General features: G+C 41.5%; 1 protein-coding gene across 1 annotated transcript in view; it reads left to right on the forward strand.

The window, feature by feature from the left end:
* The window catches only part of Sgip1 (SH3GL interacting endocytic adaptor 1), a 216,754-nt gene that overhangs the window by 92,145 nt on the left and 105,478 nt on the right, over nt 1-19,131 (forward strand). Inside the window, exon 3 of the mRNA XM_052176861.1 lies at nt 12,654-12,717. Within this exon, the coding sequence (XP_052032821.1) occupies nt 12,654-12,717 (64 nt within the window). The remainder of the gene's footprint in view (nt 1-12,653; nt 12,718-19,131) is intronic.

Genomic DNA, 19,131 nt, shown 5'->3' on the forward strand with positions numbered 1-19,131 from the left:
TAGTCTGTGTGACTAGCACTGAATGAAGCCGGCATCCCTGCCCAGTTCTAGAAAAATAGATACTAATACTAAAATAGAAAGCAATAACTCAACAGTGATGGGAAATTTCCATTCTGAGATTGCATACATGTGAGTATGAGTGAGTGAGCGTGCTCATTTGTCTTGATTCATCTTGGCAAACCCTTGCGACCTATCTGTGACATACGGATAGAGCTGATTTCTATGTCTTTGCACAGATAAATTCTGGGTTTTGAGGCATAAACAGAAAACTTAATTGAATTGTAAGTCATCAATATCTCCATTTAAAAAAGAAACAAACTTTATTCAGATAAAAAAAAATTAACCCAAGAGAAAGTAGACTGGATAGTAATGGGAAAGCTTTTTGTAATCCCTGGTCCTTCAGTGTTTCACCCAGGGTAGAAGAGGCTGTTTGGCAGAAATAAGATCTGTCACCATACTTATCACCTTAGGCTTTGAGATAAGTTTCTCAGAGGTTAATTAAAACTAGGGTGGGGAACACCCAGAGATTGAGAGTAACTTTTGTTTGGTGATGACTGTTGTAGCCAAGGCAAATTTAAGATTTTAAAATTTTAATTATTTTCAATTTTTGCTATTATTTTTATTATTATTTTAGAGAAATAAAGCTATAGAGGTGCTGACAGTGGTGCCATTGAGTATTTAGTTACCCTTGTGTCATCATTTAGAACATCTGACTTGTTTAACAACATCAACGTGTCAAGATAGGCAAGAGAAATATGCATAAAGTGATACCCAGTATACTTCAGGTTCTACACTGATTTCTTGCTGTGTTAAAAACTTAAAAATGTACAAAACCCTTTATAATTATTAGCTGTGGGAATGGAGACTCAGAAAGGTTAAGCAGCCCATCCCTGATGGCAGTGAGGGTGAGCATGGAACCCAAGACCAGAACCCAATGTCCCCTGCTGACAGCTTAGTAAAAGTCATCCACCTGCTTCAAATTCTGGTCAATGGGCTCTCCAGTTCCATGAACACTGGCACAGCAAACATGACCTTTAGAATCAAATGTATTCTGAGACTATCTTCTCTAAAATGTCCTCTATGTCACCAAAAGGTCAAATAGTTCTCACTCAAAAAAAAAAAAAAAAAAAAAAAAAGCCATGTTTAACCCTTGAATTTCTTCACTGCCATCTGTTAGGATTCTCCATTTCAGTGCCTTGACATGGATTTCCAGATCCTCAACTTTAACTTGCTGTTTGAACATTCCAGACTTTTACGACCAACTGCTGTTGGACCATCATGGAATTCTTCCCAATGGGCTTAGCTCAGAATGTTATGTAAACAGGCTTTGCACCTCCCAAGTACAAAGATCCCTTGGACTTCCTTTGATCACCGAAATGTCAAACTACAGTGTTCAGACCAAAGAAGGCATGTCTACCAACTTTGAATAATTCATTTGGTTAAAACTAAAACTATAGAGAGCAGACAGTAAACATGTGATGGACCGTAACGAGCTGGTATACTCCAAAACACTGGCCACAACTCCTCCTGCTTCCTGGAATTCACTTTTAATAAGCATCTCCCACATTCCAGGCAGCAGTATAAGCCTTGGAAATCAGAAATATTGAGAACTCCTGGGAGGGACTGGCTTGTATTTTTTTTTTTTTACTTGTGCTTAAAACAGAATGAAGGGCTAAGAATTTAACTCGGTGCCATTCCCAACCATAGAACGGATGCTGACATAGAAAGCCCCTGCCTGCATCGTTCCTGAGATGCAGCCATGGTAATGAATACTCATTGCTATGCTGGAGTTACCATCTGCATGAGGCATCATGCCCAGGGCAATTAGATTTGCCTGGTTTTTATTCCTGAGACTAAATGGTTGGCCTGGGTTCATGCAGAAAATAAGTAATTCCATTACATGTGATTCACCTTTAAGTAACCCTCAACATTGATGAAGACTCCAGCTGAAAATTCACATTCATTGCAGAAATAATCCACTTAGCCAGACGTCATTAAGCTTCCATTCTGTTTACCGGGAAACACACAAAGATTTCCACATGCAAAATATAGTCTTTATGTTTAATTAATGTGCAGCTCAATTTGCCTAGAAATGTCTTTCCTTTAAAAAAACAAAAATCACATTGGAGAGGACATTACTTTTGGTAAGCAGGCAAAAATAGTTGTAAACACTAAGAGAAAGATATTCCAAGGAGAAGACTCAGTCTGGCAGCAGGATCTTTAGAATGTGTTCTGTCTGATGCTACTTGGTGATCTGCCTCTGCTTCTTCTCATTGCCAAGGTGTGTGCTGGGTAGGAATGGCTATAATCGCTGCCTTCAAACATTTGGGCCAAGGCAAAGAAGTTCCTTCCTGTTGGATTTTTTCTCTCCATGCTTCACATCCATGGTGGAGAAGCAAACAACAAAGTTGTAAGAGTTATCCTCTCCTGAACTAGAATCCCCAGTGCGTGTCTGGTGGCTTTGTCATGTGTTCCTTGTAGTGTGCTTGCTCGTTTCATGAGTTCTGGAGATTAAACTCAAGTCCTCATGTTTGCAAGGCAAACTCCCCGAATGTATACTCTTAAAGCCAGAAGGTTTTGGTGTGTGTTGTGTTGTTCTGAGTTTTTTCTTTCCTTATTTCAAGTTTTATTTTCATATGTTTTCATCAGTAACTGGTATATACAATACCAGTAAGTTGAAACACAATCATCCATCATTATAACTAATCAGACCACGACATTTTGTTTGCCATCTTTAATTTTTATGTTGCATTTTTTAAAGTCAATATTAGAGCCAAGGCTAGGAGAGCAATGTTAGCTTTCATATCAAGCAAATGCCCAGTTTTTATACTGTGACTGTGCATTGAGCAAACACTGAAGGAGTTTTTGTTTTGTTTTTATTTGATTTACTTTGGTTTGGTTTTGGTTGTCTCAAGACAGAGTTTCTCTGTGTAAGAGCCCTGGCTGTCCTGAAACTTTCTCACTTTGTAGACCAGGATGGCCTCAAGCTCACAGAAAACAGGGCCCCGAGACTCCCAAGTTGGAACTGACCCAGATGTTTACCTCCTAAGGACAAGATTTCAGGGTACCAGAAGAATGCCATGGAAACTTCCAAATGAGAGCTACGATCAACAGTTCTACTCATCTAGGACACCTGTGAACCACAAGGACAACCATCTTGGCTCCATCACCATAAGGAAGCACTCGTGACACACTCCTTGGCTAGAATCAACAATTCTTTAATTTGGCTTAAGACCTGTTCAACAGACAGAAATCACGCCTGGTGCTGGAAACCTAGCTAAATATTCAGTGTTAGTGAAGTCATGACAAACCTTTGTCCTTAAGGCCATAGATTGGTGGAGCCTTCATCCCTCTTCAAGGAAATTTCTCTTTGCAACAGACAGAGACCACTACAGAAAACCACAACATACAGAATGCAGTTATGTAAGCCAGTGCCAATGGATATATAGAATATTTGTTAAGATTTTGTCTCAGGGTGTGCATCTAGTGACTGCTTATTTGACTGCAGTGAGGGTAATATGTGTAATGATTACTAAGAACTGTGGCAGAAGATGGACTTTCCAGTATGCACACAGAGCTTTTTAATAGTCAGTGACAAAATGGAGCCCTCTGGACCTGGCTTGGTGGTGCACACCTTCAGTCTCAGCACTCAGAAGGCAGAGGCAGGTGGATTTCTGAGAGCTTGAAGCCAATCTGGTTTACAGAGTGAGCAAGTTGGGATTTTGTTGTTGTTGTTGCTGGTTGGTTGGTTGGTTGGTTGGTTGATTGGTTGGGTTATTTTTGGGTTTTGCTTTTTAAATTAGTTATCATGTGCTACAGAAGATGCTGATCAACATAATAATTTGTTTTTGATCCATAACCTACCATAAGAAATATGTTTAAGGATGAGGGAGAGGCCTTGCTCTCTAGCTCTTCTGGGTATCTGAGGAGAAGAGGAGGAGATAGCAGTCCCTGGCACCTGACATGTGAATAGTGCAGATGCTGATCCATGTGAGGAAGAGCCCTCAGGCTACAAAGTCTGTCTCTCCCACCCACCCACCCACCTCCCGGAGAGCCACTGCCTGGGAAGATATCTACGATAACATTAAACCTTCAGGCAACATGAAATGGTCATGAGCATGTTAATATTAATCTTTTAGAGTGACACTAGCGAATACATTTTGTCTGGCTTAGGTGATGCCATGTTAGTAGTTAGTAATTCTCACAGCAGAGAGGCTTTGACAACAAATCATTCAGGGCATGAGAACTGAACAAGAACAAGATGAAGAGCAGCATCCCAATATGTATTTAATGTGGAGAACATCAGTTATGTACCAAAAATGTTTGGAGAAACAGCTTATTTAGGACCCTGGAGATGCAGGAACCACTAGACAATATAACTCAGTATGTGATGTAAATATATGAAAGATCAGCACGTGACTGGCATGAGAACTACAGGGACTCATGAAAGCCAAGGGGCGGCTAGAATGTCTGCTCACTCTATAGATTCTCATCTTACCAGTAAGTCCTGCAGTGGGGCATTTCTGTATTGCCATGAAGATGGTCAAGAGACTCTCAGTAACTATCCAGATTACGTAATTTTTTTTTTGATCAGCACTTCTTAACATTCTTTCTGAAAAGGAGAAACCAGAACAGTATGGTGGCCCCCGGTTAAGTGCTAGAGGCTTCATTATGGTTGTTGAGATACTGATACAAGAGCACTGCCTGGCAATGGACAGGCATGAGATGGAGAGCCAAGTCCCTGTGCATCTTCGATGTAGAAAAGACGGCATGAGGAAGCAAGGGCGGCGGCCCAAGAAACAGAAGCCTGCAGGATCTTGACCTAAATCACTCTCTTTCAACAGTAATGATATGATGAGCCCCAAACCAGGTGAGTTTGTTCTAGAAAACCAAGTTGTTTGTTCTAGAAAACAGAGGGAAGACCCTCACGTACCAAGAAACTGACCTTTACAGATATGAATGACACTGAGCAGCCTGAAGTTCTAGAAGGAAAGGAGTCTGCAAATCTGAGCACTGTGAGGAAGGTTTGGTGCCAGAGATCGGTGTAACCAGCAGAGGAAGCCACTGAGACAAGAGCTCCTGCAGGATGAAGGAGCATCGAGGAAGGGGGGCATCTGTAGAATTCCCAGTTCAGCTCTGTACCCCATTTTTAATAGGGTTATTTGGCTTTCTGGGGTCTAACTTCTTGAGTTCTTTGTATATATTGGATATTAGCCCTCTATCTGATGTAGGGTTGGTGAAGATCTTTTCCCAATTTGTTGGTTGCTGATTTGTCCTTTTGACGGTGTCCTTTGCCTTACAGAAACTATGTAATTTTATGAGGTCCCATTTGTCTATTCTCCATCTTAGAGCATAAGCTATTGGTGTTCTGTTCAGGAACTTTCCCCCATACAGAGCTAAACAAAGAATTTTCACCCGAAGAACTTCAGATGGCTGAGAAGCATCTTTAAAAATGCTCAACTTCATTAGTCATTAGGGAAATACAAATCAAAGCAACCCTGAGATTTCACCTTACACCAGTCAGAATGGCTAAGATTAAAAATTCAGGAGACAGCAGGTGTTGGCAAGGATGTGGAGAAAGAGGAACACTCCTTCACTGCTGGGGGTGTGGGGGTTGCAAATTGGTACAACCACTCTAGAAATCTGTCTGGCAGTTCCTCAGAAAACTAGGCACATCATTTCTGGAGGATCCTGCTATACCACTCCTGGGCATATACCCAGAGGATTCCCCAGCAGGTAATAAGGATACATGCTCCACTATGTTCATAGCAGCCCTATTTATAAAAGCCAGAACCTGGAAAGAACCCAGGTATCCCTCAACGGAAGAGTGGATTCAAAAAATGTGGTAAATATACACAATGGAGTACTATTCAGCCATTGTGAAACAATGAATTCATGAAATTCTTAGACAAATGGATGGAGCTGGAGAACATCATACTAAGTGAGGTAACCCAGTCTCAAAAGATTAATCATGGTATGCATTCACTAATAAGTGGATATTAACCTAGAAAACTAGAATACCCAAAACATAACCCACACATCAAATGATGTACAAGAAGAATGGAGGAGTGGCCTGGTTCTGGAAAGACTCAGTGTAGCAGTATAGGGCAAAACCAGAAGAGAGAAGTGGGAAGGGGTAGATGGGAGACCAGGGGGAGGAAAGAGGGCTTATGGGACTTTTGGGGAGTGGGGGGCTAGAAAAGGGGAAATCATTTGAAATGTAAATAAAAATATATTGAATTAAAAAAGAATTCCCAGTTCAGAGCCATACAGGTACAGCACAGCTACATAGCTTTTTTAGAGTTGTTGTGTTCCACCTCAGAAGGAAGGAGAGGAGTGCTGAGAGCACTATGATAGAGTAATCCACCACCAAACACCAAAGCTAAGTCCCCATCCCAAACTGAAGCTGGCCTTTAATCTCACCTTACATCATCAGTCAGAGACTCTGCTGGCCAGGATCACAGTCTGCACGCCCAGGATGTTGGGCAAGAGTCGGGAGGTGATAGTTGTCTTGTTATTGGCATATACTCCATTTCCCCTGTGAGTGCAAAATAAATGAATGGAAGAATTCAATGATTTGCCCACTTACAAGGCTACTGATAAAGATAAGGCCTTTGCAACTTTATAGTCCCAGAGCTTCCATGGATTCTCCTGTCTCCCACTGCAAATACTATTGCATCTGGCTTTACATTGGTTCTTGGGATTCAAACTCAGATTCTCATACCTACACAGCAAGTCCTCTATCCACCAAGCCATGACCAGCATGTGAATGTGAGCTTCTGAGACAAGACTGAAGGACCAAGCAACAGAATGAAGTGTGATTGTTTCTAGAAGCGCTGCACATACCTGACAAAGGGAAGTGTGTGCTCTTGATAAATTCTCATGGAAATGCCTTTCTTCACACTGGAGGCTACAGGGAATACAACCTTGTAATAGTTCCCAGATATGTTCTTTCTTGGCATCACAGGATGACATTGTCATCTACAGAGTTCACAGTGAAGAATGACACAATTGAATTTTTTAATGGAAAAAAATTACATCAAAACATTTTGAACAATGGATGATTTTGTGTTGGTTGTCATAAGCAGTTATAGTTGAAAACTATAGGCCTTGAACTTTTATGACAATCTACCTTTTTCTTTCACTTTTTTCTCTCCCTTTGCAAAATACTCTGACTTGAACTCTTCCATATCTTTTCTGTTATGATAAAATGCACAGGACATACAGTTCTCCATTTGGATCACTGAGTATACATAACTCATCGCATTTCATATACTTTCAATCTCTTAGGATAAACACCACTATCTACATTCAGAATTTTCCATCTTCAGAAAAAACGGGCCTCTGTTATTCAATTATCCCCATCCTTCCATAAACATTACTCTGATTTCTATGTGACTGATTTTTGCCTTTGCTGGGTATTTTCTATAAATAAGATTGCATAATAGGTGATGTTCTTTCGCGGTGAATTAGTTAATCACTTTTGCTCCCAGTGGGTGGCACACATACTGCACCCACCCAAGAGCTCTCTGGATTCGAGAAAGAAAAGACACACACATGAGGGCTAATTTTGATATGCCTTGACTAGCTCAACGGCTGAGCATTTCTAATCCTCCCCGTGGCTAGCATACATTTCCCTCTGGTATTCCTGGCTTATTATCTTTTAAAATCTATGTTTTATCTTTGCTGCCCTGTTACCGTTGGGCAGCACCCCAGAGGGCCGTATTTCCTTTCTACCTACTCTGTAGGGTGCTTTCTCTCCTGCAGCAATTAAATCTGAGCCTTCTCCTTCCTAGTCATGGCAATTCTCCTCTTTCTCCCCTCTCTTTCCAGCCCTTGCCCATGCAATCTAAAAGTCCTGCCTCCATCTTTCTGTCCAGTCATTGGCTATATAGTAATTCTTTATTATCAATGGAAGCCAGCTGGGGCAGGGATCCTCAGGTCTGGAAGCGCAGCTTTGAGAGCCAGATTAAAACAAAGCCTTAGAACCAATTCCCAACAATGTTCTATGTGTATCTGTCTTCAGATATCAACGTTTTAATGTCTATTTAAGTTATAGCAAGTCTCAGCACTTAATTCCTTTCCAAGGCTTAATAATATTCTATTGTATAGATATGTCACATTTTCATCTGCTCATAAAGAAATATTTCATCTTCATTTTACTTAAAGAACAATATAAACTAAATTATGAGGCATGTCTTTAGAGGTTAAAGGTTTTTTATAAAATACAGCATCTCTGGGCAAGCCAGGATAGAAGAAATGGCATTCATTCAGAGCCTATGACTTACCTCTACACTTCCATCAATAGATTCAGGATTTATCTGCTGCAGTATTACTTAATCCAACCCTCAAGCTCATTGCCTGAAGAGAAAATGCCAACTACAGTTTCACATTTATAAGATGGGCTAATGAAATGGCTCAGTGCTAAGAGTGTGCAATCATGAGGACCTAAGTTCGAATCCCTAGCACCTGTGTGAAAAAGCAAGCTTGCCGTAATCCCAGCACCAGACGGTGAAGATAGGCAGATACCAGGAGCTCTGTGATTAGTCAGTCTTGCTGAAATGGAAATCTTCCAGATCAGCGAGAGACCTTGTCTCAAAGGCAATCAAGGAGAAGGCCATAAAAGGAGACAATTGATATCCTCATCTGGCCTCTGCATGTACACTCACGGCACATGGATCCATTCACTCAAGTATGTACAATGTACACACACACAGACACACACACACACACACACACACAAAATTTAAATAGCACAAGACTTTTTTCAAAAGTTTACTTATTTTATGCATGAGTGCTCTACCTATGTGTACACCTGTCTGCCAGAAGAGGGCATCAGATCCCATTACAGATGGTTGTAAGCCACGATGTGGTTGCTGAGAACTGAACTCAGGACCTCGGGAAGAGCAGCCAATGCTCTTAACCACTGAGCCATCTCTCAAGCCCCTTGTAAGACATTTTTAAAGAGATAACATATGCATCTGGTACCTGACCTATAGAGTGGTCCCCAGTGACAGTTGCTGCTTAGTACGTCAGTGTTGGAACAACTTCTTGCTCTGGAGTTTTCCAAGAGCACCATCAATTCCTGTATCCATTGCTCAATGTAATTATTGAGGCGCATCATACTCAGAATTGTCTAAATTGACATAACCTTCAAACATCTTTTTAATGGACTATTTTTAATGTTCTCTCTTCAAAATTTGACTGGCCTGTCTCAGGACACCAGAGAAAAGGACTTAAGTCAGATAGGAGGCGTCAGCCAGCTCACAACAGCTCAGCCCAGACAACAGGACTGGAGCAGCCCATAAAAGAAGCCTTGATTCCACAGCTTGACAAGAACTTCTCACCTTGGATCTTCACAGCAGAGAAATCCTCTTGCTGTGGACCTCAGCATCTGGAAAGGGGCATTTCTTTAAAATGAAACAAAATATTACTTTTTGCTTTCCTTTTCTTATCAAAGAATAGGTGACCAAAATCCATGCCTACAGCCAAAACGGTCCTAATTAGAAAATGACTTTAAACCCATCCCGATGTTCTGAAGTCAGAATTGGAAAGCCATTTGTTTCTTTTTTAGTCTTTTACATTTATTCATCATTTTATGTATAAGAGTATGGGAGCATGCATGCTAAAGAACATGTGTGGTGGTCAGAGGACTGCGTGTGGGAGCTGGTTCTTTTCATGTGAGTTCCAGGGAATCAAACTCAGGTTGTTAAGGTCGGCAGCAAACTACTTTATCCTCTGTACCCTCTTGCTTACCCAGTGTTTCTTGGGCTTATTACACTATGACACAATATGTCTTTACCTTGTTATTCCAATAATATCCTTAGTAGTCATTTCTCCTTTCTATGACTGTGGGGGCTGGGGTGGGGAACTTGCAGTCGGTTTTGTTCTATCTTAACATAGGTTCTGAAGACAGCATTTGGAGTGCCAGGCAAACGCCTCTACCCACTGAGCCACCTCACTGACTTATTCCTCCTAGGAAACTTTTCCAAAATAATTTTTTTGGAAAGTTCCCAAAAGGCATGTTTAGTTGAGGTGTTATGATTGCTTCTGCTTGGATCTTTAAAAGATCCAGTAAAATCCAAATAGCGTACACCTTATGTTCTGTTGTTTTAATCATAGTTTTCCTTGCCTGTTCCTCATCTCCTCAAGTCTTTTTGCACTTGTCATGGAGGGAGACACCTTTATTAATGCTTAACTAATAATTTGACTTGTTTCCTGACATGTCACATATTTGTGTGTTCCTTTTTATATTCTATGTGTACATGTATTCTGTGTGTTAGAAACATGACTTGCAGTGGCACTAAAGCTCCAGGCTGGCAGAGGATTTTATGAGTGTGTGATTGATTTCTTTGCTTCTTCTTGTTGTTTGCTTTGGTCTAAACTGAAGATTAAAACCCAAAGACAGGAGAGGTAGCAGTGAGCTCTACAGCCAGAGTGATGCTGTACATACTCTGTGTCCCACAATTCTGGGTCTGATGTACTTTTTCCTAGAAAATTTATAGCTGGGACATTCATAATCTAGTTCACACTGGATGTTCTCCAAATGTGTTGGTCCAAGGCTTCACAGTCTTGCTGCTTATATAGCATTACCTGGAATCTGGAAGCTGTGGTCCTTCTTGGACTGTTCTGGAGGACATGCTGTCTCTTACAGGGAGAATTACCAATGTAAAGAACCTGAAACTACAAGTTACCAATGCTTTTGTTATGTGGTCCTAAAGTCATCAGTAGTGATTCAGGAGCACAGCAACCATCATGAGCCTACAGCTAAACTGGAAGCAGCAAGAAGCTGAAACCTGGGGTAAATGCTTAGAAGAAAACCAATGATTATGTAACCACAGCATTCATCCCTATGGGGGAATAAGACAGACTAGGGAAGGAAGAGAGAGAGCCTCACAAAGAGAATTACAAATGGAATGAGGTGGGGGCCAAGCATTCCTAAATATTATGAATCCTTTGAAATGTCAGTCAGCTCCTCTATAAACTCATCATGAGAAGAGTAATGGAGAATAGCTTTGTGTGGGAAATGTTTTTTTAAAAGAGCACTGACATTTTAAAGACCTAAACATCTTAAATAGAATGACTATTAAATGTAAAAATTGAGTTGCACAGAGACATTTTGGAAACTATATTTAAGTAGTATCCTTAGAGACAGCTAATGAGTGACTCAGATAGTCTTGGCTGACTCACAGGTCTTGAGAAAGATATCAAATGCCTGATTTGGTCTGTTTTTCTGGTTCTGCTTCATACCAAACAAATCCTATAGCAATAGTAACCTTTTTTATTTTATTTTTGAGTAAAGGTCCCTCTCTGTAGTCCAGACTGACTTTAAATTTTCAGCAATCCCCCGTCGCAGTCTCCCAGCTACTGAGATTATAGGGCTAAGTCACCATGTCCAGCCATATCAGGTTTGTCTTTTAAAAGTTCCTAACTCCCAATACAGCTTTCCCCAAGGTTCTGATGGCACAACCACTTGCTATTGTAAAATAGCACTTGCTAACACAGAAAGGTCAGCTCCACGTGTGCCTGTGGAGCATGTAGGAGATGGAAGGGCACAACAGGTTCTTGTTGGAGTAAGAATGGAAGCCCAAACTGTGGTCCTCTCACAATGATGGAAGAAGGGAGACTCCTTCCACTCTAAAAGATGGACAGTCAGATGGGGTATGGGTGGGCATACAGGCTAACCAGACAGCCTGGCAACTAGGCTGGGAGGTGGGAGCTCACAGTCACCAGGGAATCTGAAATTGCTGATGATTGTCACCACTCAAGTATCAATTCACGCAAGAACATCAGTGAGACTGGTATAGTTCCTATCGGCATGCGGCGTTGGGGCCCAACCTCCAAGAATGGATTGTAATTCTGATTACTGACAAAGTAGTTAGTTTCAACCAGAGGTAAGGATGCTGCGGAGAGATACTGGAGTAACAGTGTTGGGTGTGTCCAGAAAACTGTTAATATCCCAGCCTGGCCATGATGCTGGAGATGAGGAATTCAGCGTGAGAGATTGGGAGATGGGTGTGCATATGGCTTCTCATGTGGCCCACGCTCTCTGCATCTCAGGACCCACCCTGGAAATGGCTATTCCAAGTCTATGACTCCATTTCTTGGCAAAGACTTGATCTTACCGATGGATGACAGAAATCTAAGAAAAGCCTGTGATCTTTCCCAGGCACAGCATCCTTAAGCACAGCATCCTTCTGTTGCTTGGGAGTCTAAGAACCTCCCTTCCCAAGGGCTTACAAACTCATGTTGTAACCTCAATAATGAATCACACTCCCATATTCACATGCATATGCATACACTGACACTGCTCTATGCAAAGTTAACAGCTATGTAGCAGTTCTCTTTTATTCTCTTTAATACTGGGGATTGAACCCCTAAGGGCCTGGTCTGTGTCAGGCAGGAGCTCAACCATTAAGCCGCGTCCCTAATATCCCTAGTCCTTATTTTTTTCTTTACTTTTTTTTTTAAATCAAGAAATCACAAAGTTGTCCAAACTGATCTTAAACTCACTCTGTAGCAAAGAAGAGGCCCTGGATTTAAACGCTCCAGAGTAGTGTACACTGTACCAGGTCTGGCTGTGCCTTCCCTGGTATATTCACCTGGTCTGCTGATTGTTTTCTGACTGTTTGCTGTTTTCTTTTTCCCCACAGGACTGAAAAAACGTACAAGGAAGGCCTTCGGAATACGGAAGAAAGAAAAAGACACTGACTCTACGTATGTACCTTAGAGTTTGCCTCTCTGGCCTTCAGTCTATGTCACTGAAGTTGATATTTAAAGGGTGCCTGCCCCAAAAGGCTCTTTTGATAGCATGTGCTTGCTCATTTGTTTGGTTTTCTGGGTTTTCCCCCACTTCTGGGTCAACTGCCACTGTTCATCACAGATACTTCTTAGATTTGTGCCTTTAAAAGGTAGAGATTTTTCATCACGTGTTTTTTTAGCATATACTTTTTCGCTGTCTCATATCTAATTTGTTACTTCCAAGCAGAGGGGCAGAAAATGTCATTATTACATTTGTAGAGATTTAAAAAAAAAAACCCAGTCACACTTCCAGAGCTCTCTGTATATGATCCCAAGAGAATAAAATAATACTGATGTAGGTAGATTCACCCTAACACAACCCCTAGATGGCACCCCAAAGCTCTAATTTCAGATCCTAAGAATGGGCAAGCAGAACTGTAAAACCAATAGAATGGACAGGAAGCTGCCAGTAAGAAACCAATGGCAAAACAACGATGGGCTTGCTTCGATGTAATTAAGTGATCCTGACCAAGAAACTGGATTCCCTGCATGCCCCCAGTAGACCCTGGGGAGCGTTAGTAGCCTAACACATTCACTTGGTTCTTATTTAACCATATTTAGTGTTCATTTTGAAGCTGGCCCTGACATAAGATTTCATATACATTTTTTAAGCTGAACAAGTAACATCATACATGAAGTCCACTGGCCAGGAACATGGACTCTCTGCCCTAGCTCAATCATAGGAAAGTGGCAGCAAGCAGCTACAGCTGGCTATAAGGAGGTGAAAGTGCAGGTCTGGGAGGGTCTGCTGCCCTCAGATTCTGTTCCATCAAAATGGAATCCAGCAGAACCCTTCATCCAGCATACATGGGAAAAACAATCTAGAAAATCACAGCTGTGAGTGACAAGGGGAACACAATTCATTAGTTTCATCTTCAAGCCTTCAATTTTCACTTTAATTGAATATAAATCTCATCACAGGACAGTTAGCATTTTCTTGTGTCCTTCCATCCAAGAATATATAATTCAGTCAATAAAATATTACACAAATTAAAAAGTGTTTCCTACATTTAAAGGCACCATGTAAAGTCCCTAGTGGGCTCCTTCATATTTAATAAGCGTCAGCTGTGACTGCTCTTCCGACTGGTATAAACTGACAATGACAAGTTCCTCATGAGCAATTCACATGGAATTTCAGAGAAAATTGAAGGTTAAGAAAGTCCACATTTGGCCTGATGCTTCCTGTCAGGAGGACATTGAGTCTAGCCTTTTAAAGAATAAGAGAATGACTTTCATACAAATGGAATAATAAAAGCAAAAGCAGAGAGGTGAGAAACGTAGCAGGCATCAGAACAGGGCAAGTGGGCAGAGCTGTCATATGTCATACACCCTCAAGCTGCTGGTAATCGTGGTCACAGGAAGCCAGGATGGGAAGTGGGTGAGGGCCTTAAATTGTAAGCTGAGGGGCATCCATCCTTGGCAGTGGGACACCTTGGACCCCTGAAAGCTAAAGATGTGAAGCACTGAGAAAGGAGGTTTCCTTTGTTAACTTTTTTGTTATAGTTGACGTTTCCTCTTTTGGCAAATATTCCCTGGAAATTACGTTTATTGTAGTCCTGAAGCGGTTTCTAAATGATTAAATTAGGAATATTTTTCTGAGCATCTGAAACTTTATAATGTTTCTTGATAAATTTGTCATTTTCTAAATATTAGCCATCAACATAAAATGCATCCCATAATCTCCTTTGAATACCTGTCAGTGTTCTTGCCCCCGTTCAGCCAGGAGAGTCTTCAGACCTTGAACAATATGCAGTCCTTTACTTGGTCTCAATTTCCTTACCTGTGACAGTGAACTTTCTATGACTTAAGATCCACGTCCCCTAGAAGGCCACACACTGAGCTGTCTACCATAGCTGCCAACCCCTGCGATGTGCCCTGTGTTGGGTGGAATGGTTGGAAGCATCTCCAAGAGCATCACAGCAGAGGGCAAAAGTGTTGCTGTGAACTGCCCTCTGGAACTATACCAGGGATCTGGGGAGTCTGAGAAGACTAAAAATCACACAGAGGTGGGTAGAGAGGTGGAGAGGGAGAAAAAGAAGGAGAAGGAGAAGGAGAAGGAGGAGGAGGAGGAGGAGGAGGAGGAGGAGGAGGAGGAGGAGGAGGAGAAGGAGAAGAAGAAGAAGAAGAAGAAGAAGAAGAAGAAGAAGAAGAAGAAGAAGAAGAAGAAGAAGAAGAAGAAGAAGAAGAAGAAGAAGAAGAGAGAGAGAGAGAGAGAGAGAGAGAGAGAGAGAGAGAGAGAGAGAGAGAGAGGCGAGGGAGGGGGGCTAAATGAGCCCCCAGGGAAGCTAGGCTAATTTGCATGTGGCCAAAGCACTACTTTTCCATTGCCAAGTCTATTAAAGTAAGTTATTCCTCATGGCTTTGCCTCAGATGCCCAGTATCTCTCTGAGGTCTTCTAATGAGGCATTACTTTATAGAATCTCAAGCGCCTTTTCTTAACTTCTCATGAGTACAGAATTACTTACAGGAGAGCAAATTAATAACCTGGTTCCCCCAACAGCGATGGCTAAACGATGTGCTGTCTTAGGAAAGCTTTTGTTTTCGTGAACCCTGTTCTGTAATTGGACCACGTTCCTTGGAAAAGGAACTATCAACACAAAGGGGTTAGTAGAACGCTCTGGCAGTGTGCTGTCCCTGCAGCTTTAGATAATGCCTATGTTAGCCTGCAATCATTGAGACCTTGTTGATGTGAGCCTTTTTCAGAATTACTGCAACCAGCTTAGGGTTGCTAGGCAGCCAGCTAGGGTAGCAGCCAGCATCAACTCCAACTGATTGAACCTTCTCAGAGAGAGTAGGGCAAAAACCAGAGCTTCCTGATTTGATCATCATTTGAGTGGCTGATGGAGAGAGGGAGGGAGAGAAAGCCTGTCCTAAGTGGCAGAATATGTGACTGCACTGTTATCCTTCATTTTCACATAATTCAATAAGGTCAGTAACAATACCTCACTTATAGAGATGAGAGGCATCAGTGCCAGGAGGGGTTAGCAACTTGCAGACAGCCATGACATAAGCAAAGCTGAGAACAGAACCCTGCTCTAGAAAAGACAGGAAAGATCTGTAACCCAGACAAGCCATTAAAGAGAAATGGCAACAGCTGCAAGAAACCAACATTTAAAGTTAGAGGCCACACAAACATGATGAATGCCAAGGTTTAAAATAGAATGTGTTCAATATAAAGTATCTCATAAAAATGAAAAAAAACTTATTAAAATGAAATACAGGTCGAAGGCTTGATTGGTTCTCTTATGGAATTCAACATAAATTTGGCATTGTGTAGAAAATGGCGAAACAAAAGCTGCCTTTGGGTGTCCTGGTGAAGAACAGTCTAATTCTGAAAGAGAAAGACCAGAGGAATGTCAGAAGCACCCGAAGGGAATGGTAGGGCAGCTCGAGATGGTAAGGCAGCTGGAATTGTGAGCAAAAGAAAAGAAAGGCAGTGTATGGAAAGAAGCAAGAGCCAATGAGATCTCCAGAATCCTCCGACCGGAAGCAGCCTGAAACAGCCGCCGCCAACCAGCACCCTCACTTATAGGAGAACCTCTGAGTCACCAGTGGGAACCTAAAGCTGCAGTCTTCCGCACTCCCCACAGGCGGCTGTCCTGAAGAATGTGTGGAAGGCTTAGATCAGTGGCAGCATGGGAACGCAAGAACTGTGCTGAACCACGCCCAGTCCTGCCCAAATGAATGTATTTCCAGGAACTATGGGTCAGGAACCCCAAGGGAAGAGAATGACCAGCAGCGAAGGGAAACACAAGCCTGTCAGATCCCCTCCTAAACACTAAATGTCCGAATGGAAAGTAGGCACCCCAAGCACACCAGAAAGAGGTAGGACATTCCATCAGAAAGCTGTGTCCAGCACTGAAGCTCCCTCACGAGGGAGGACATCTAAATCCAACATGTCTGAATCACTGAGAACAGCACCTCACTCCCCACCTGTAGAACAGTTTACTAGCTTTCAAGGAAAAGCTACCAAAGGAATGTGGGGCAGCCATGTTATCCCGCCTAAGAAAAGTACAAGCTAGTAACATAATAGTTCCCATTTCATTATATTCTTCTTTGTTATTTTAATTCACACCTTCTCATCTCTATTATATAGTTCCTTTTGGGCTGAATCTTGCCGGAACGGGCTTTTACATCGCCTTTCCCTTCCCGAGCCTCTTCCTTTGTATTTTGTCTTTTGGTCCTTGCACTTCTAACCCACGTGCAGGGGCTCTCTCATGGCTCGCATCACTCCCTGGGAATCTTCCCTCCTCTTCCTCCTCCTCCCCTTCCTCCTCCTCCTTTTCTTCTCTTTTTCCTCTTCTCTTTTTTTCGGAGGTGGGGAGGGGTTGCTTGTTTGTTTGTTTTTCAAGCCAGGGCTTTTCTGTGTAGTCTTTGTTTTCCTGGAACTCACTCTATAGACCAAGCTGGCCTCAAACTCAGAGATCCACCTGCCTCTACCACGGAAGTGCTGGCATTAAAGACATGCATCACCACCAGCCAGACCCATTTACTTATTATTATTATTATTATTATTATTATCAAATTAATAAAATTTATTTTAAAATATTCAACTCGGTATTGTCATTTTTTTAAGTCAGCAAAATAATTTATAATAGTTATACATGATATCTTTTGGAGCCAAAAGTAATATGCACCCAACCAGTTTTTAAAATCTATTTTGAACATTAATCATGATAGAAGTAGAAAAAGGCCACTGATTTGCTTGAGTTGATTTTATAACCTGCCACTTTGCTGAAGTTATCAGCTGTAGGAGCTCTCTAGTGGAGTTCTTTGGGTCACTTAGGTAGACGATCATGTCGTCTGCAAATAATGATAGTTTGACTTCTTCCTTTCCAATTTGTATCCCTTTGACCTCCTTATGTTGTCGAATTGCCCGAGCTAATACCTCAAGTACAATATTGAAAAGATAAGGAGAAAGGGGGCAGCCTTGTCTGGTCCCTGATTTCAGTGGGATTGCTTCAAGTTTCTCTCCATTTAGTTTGATGCTGGCTACCGGTTTGCTGTATATTGCTTTTACTATGTTTAGGTATGGGCCTTGAATTCCTGTTCTCTCCAAGACTTTAAGCATGAAAGGATACTGAATTTTGTCAAATGATTTTTCAGCATCCAATGAAATGACCATGTGGTTTTGTTCTTTGAGTTTGTTTATGTAGTGGATTGTATTGATGGATTTCCATATATTGAACCAACCCTGCATTCCCGGGATAAAGCCTACTTGATCATGGTGGATGATCGTTTTGATGTGTTCTTGGATTCGGTTGGCAAGAATTTTATTGAGTATTTTTGCATCGATGTTCATAAGGGAAATTGGTCTGAAGTTCTCTTTCTTTGTTGGATCTTTTTGTGGCTTTGGTATCAGCGTAATTGTGGCTTCGTAGAAGGAATTGGGTAGTGTTCCTTCTGTTTCTATTTTGTGGAATAGTTTGAAGAGTATTGGTGTTAACTCTTCTTTGAAGGTCTGATAGAATTCTGCACTGAAACCATCTGGTCCTGTGCTTTTTTTGGTTGGAAGACTTTCTATGACTCCTTCTATTTCTTTAGGCATTATGGGACTGTTTAGATGGTCTAGTTGGTCCTGATTTAATTTTGGTATTTGGTATCTGTCAAGGAAATTGTCCATTTCCTCCAGATTCTCCAGTTGTGTTGAATACAGTCCCTTGTAGTAGGATCTGATGATTTTTTGGATTTCCTCAGTTTCCGTTGTTATATCTCCCTTTTCATTTCTAAGTTTGTTAATTTGGATACTTAAAATCAACTCAAGCAAATCAGTGGCCTTCCTATACTCAAAGGATAAGCAGGCTGAGAAAGAAATTAGGGAAATGACCCCCTTCACAATAGCCACAAACAGTATAAAGTATCTTGGGGTGACTCTTACCAAACATGTGAAAGATCTGTATGACAAGAACTTCAAGACTCTGAAGAAGGAAATGGAAGAAGACCTCAAAAAATGGGAAAACCTCCCATGCTCATGGATCGGTAGAATCAATATAGTTAAAATGTCCATTTTGCCAAAAGCAATATACAGATTCAATGCAATACCCATCAAAATCCCAACTCAATTCTTCACAGAGTTAGAAAGAGCAATTATCAAATTCATCTGGAACAACAAAAAACCCAGGATAGCTAAAACTATTCTCAGCAACAAAAGAAAATCTGGGGGAATCAGTATCCCTGACCTCAAGCAATACTACAGAGCAATAGTGTTCAAAGCTGCATGGTATTGGTACAGTGACAGGCAGGAGGATCAATGGAACAGGATTGAAGATCCAGAAATGAACCCACACACCTATGGCCACTTGATCCTCGACAAAGAGGCTGAAAACATCC

Source organism: Apodemus sylvaticus, chromosome 3 (assembly GCF_947179515.1).
Source record: "Apodemus sylvaticus chromosome 3, mApoSyl1.1, whole genome shotgun sequence".
Lineage (NCBI taxonomy): Eukaryota > Metazoa > Chordata > Mammalia > Rodentia > Muridae > Apodemus > Apodemus sylvaticus.